This window comes from Eimeria mitis, genomic scaffold, assembly GCF_000499745.2.
Source record: "Eimeria mitis Houghton genomic scaffold, Emh_scaff1458, whole genome shotgun sequence".
Classification (NCBI taxonomy): Eukaryota; Apicomplexa; class Conoidasida; order Eucoccidiorida; family Eimeriidae; genus Eimeria; species Eimeria mitis.
Window position 1 is genome coordinate 11,727 of NW_013569329.1, and position 715 is coordinate 12,441.

At 47.4% G+C, this 715-nt stretch overlaps 1 protein-coding gene across 1 annotated transcript in view; it reads right to left on the reverse strand.

Annotated features, from left to right (window-relative positions):
• The window catches only part of EMH_0037420 (uncharacterized protein), a gene marked incomplete at both ends in the record, with an annotated part of 3,565 nt that extends 3,067 nt beyond the window's left edge, over positions 1-498 (reverse strand). The window contains 2 exon segments of the mRNA XM_013495178.1: positions 216-442; positions 489-498. Of these exon segments, the coding sequence (XP_013350632.1) occupies positions 216-442; positions 489-498 (237 nt within the window).
• Between the last annotated feature and the right edge of the window lie 217 nt (positions 499-715).

A 715-nucleotide genomic window follows, 5' to 3' on the forward strand; every position in this document is an offset into this window, starting at 1 on the left:
CAAAAACATAAACATAAATATAAATATAAATATAAATATAAATATAAATATAAACAAAAACATAAACATAAATATAAATATAAATATAGATATAAATATAAATATAAATATAAATATAAATATAAATATAAATATAAATATAAATATAAATATAAATATAGTTATATTCCTCTGCAACTGAAGTTTAACCTTAGCTGCTGCAGCTGCCTATACACCTGAACGAGCCGCTGCTGCCAGTACACCAGCCGCTGCTGCTGCTGCTGCAGCACAGAGCACAGCGCGAGCTCTACCCGCAGCAGGTGAGGGAGACAAGCTGCAAAAGCAACCAACTCAGGATCCGGCTGCTGCTGCTGCTGCTGCTGCTGTTGTTGTTGTTGTTTTTCCTGCTTCTGCTGCTGCTGCTGCTGCTGCTGCTGCTGCTGCTGCTGCTGCTGCTGCTGCGCTGCCTGCAGCAGCAACAGCTGGGGAGGCACAGAGATACTTTCTACAGGGCTGCATGCAGTTTCATGCTTGCTGCTGCTGCTGCTGCTGCTGCTGCTGTCCCTGCTGCTGCTGCTGCTGCTGCTGTCCCTGCTGCTGCTGCTGCTGCTGCAGCCGTTACTGTTGCTGCTACTGTTGCTGCTGCTGCTACCGCAGCAGGGATGCCCCCTGGCAGCAGCAACCGCAGCAGCAGCAGCAGGAGCAGCAGCAGCAGGCTTTGCTGCTGCTGCTCTTG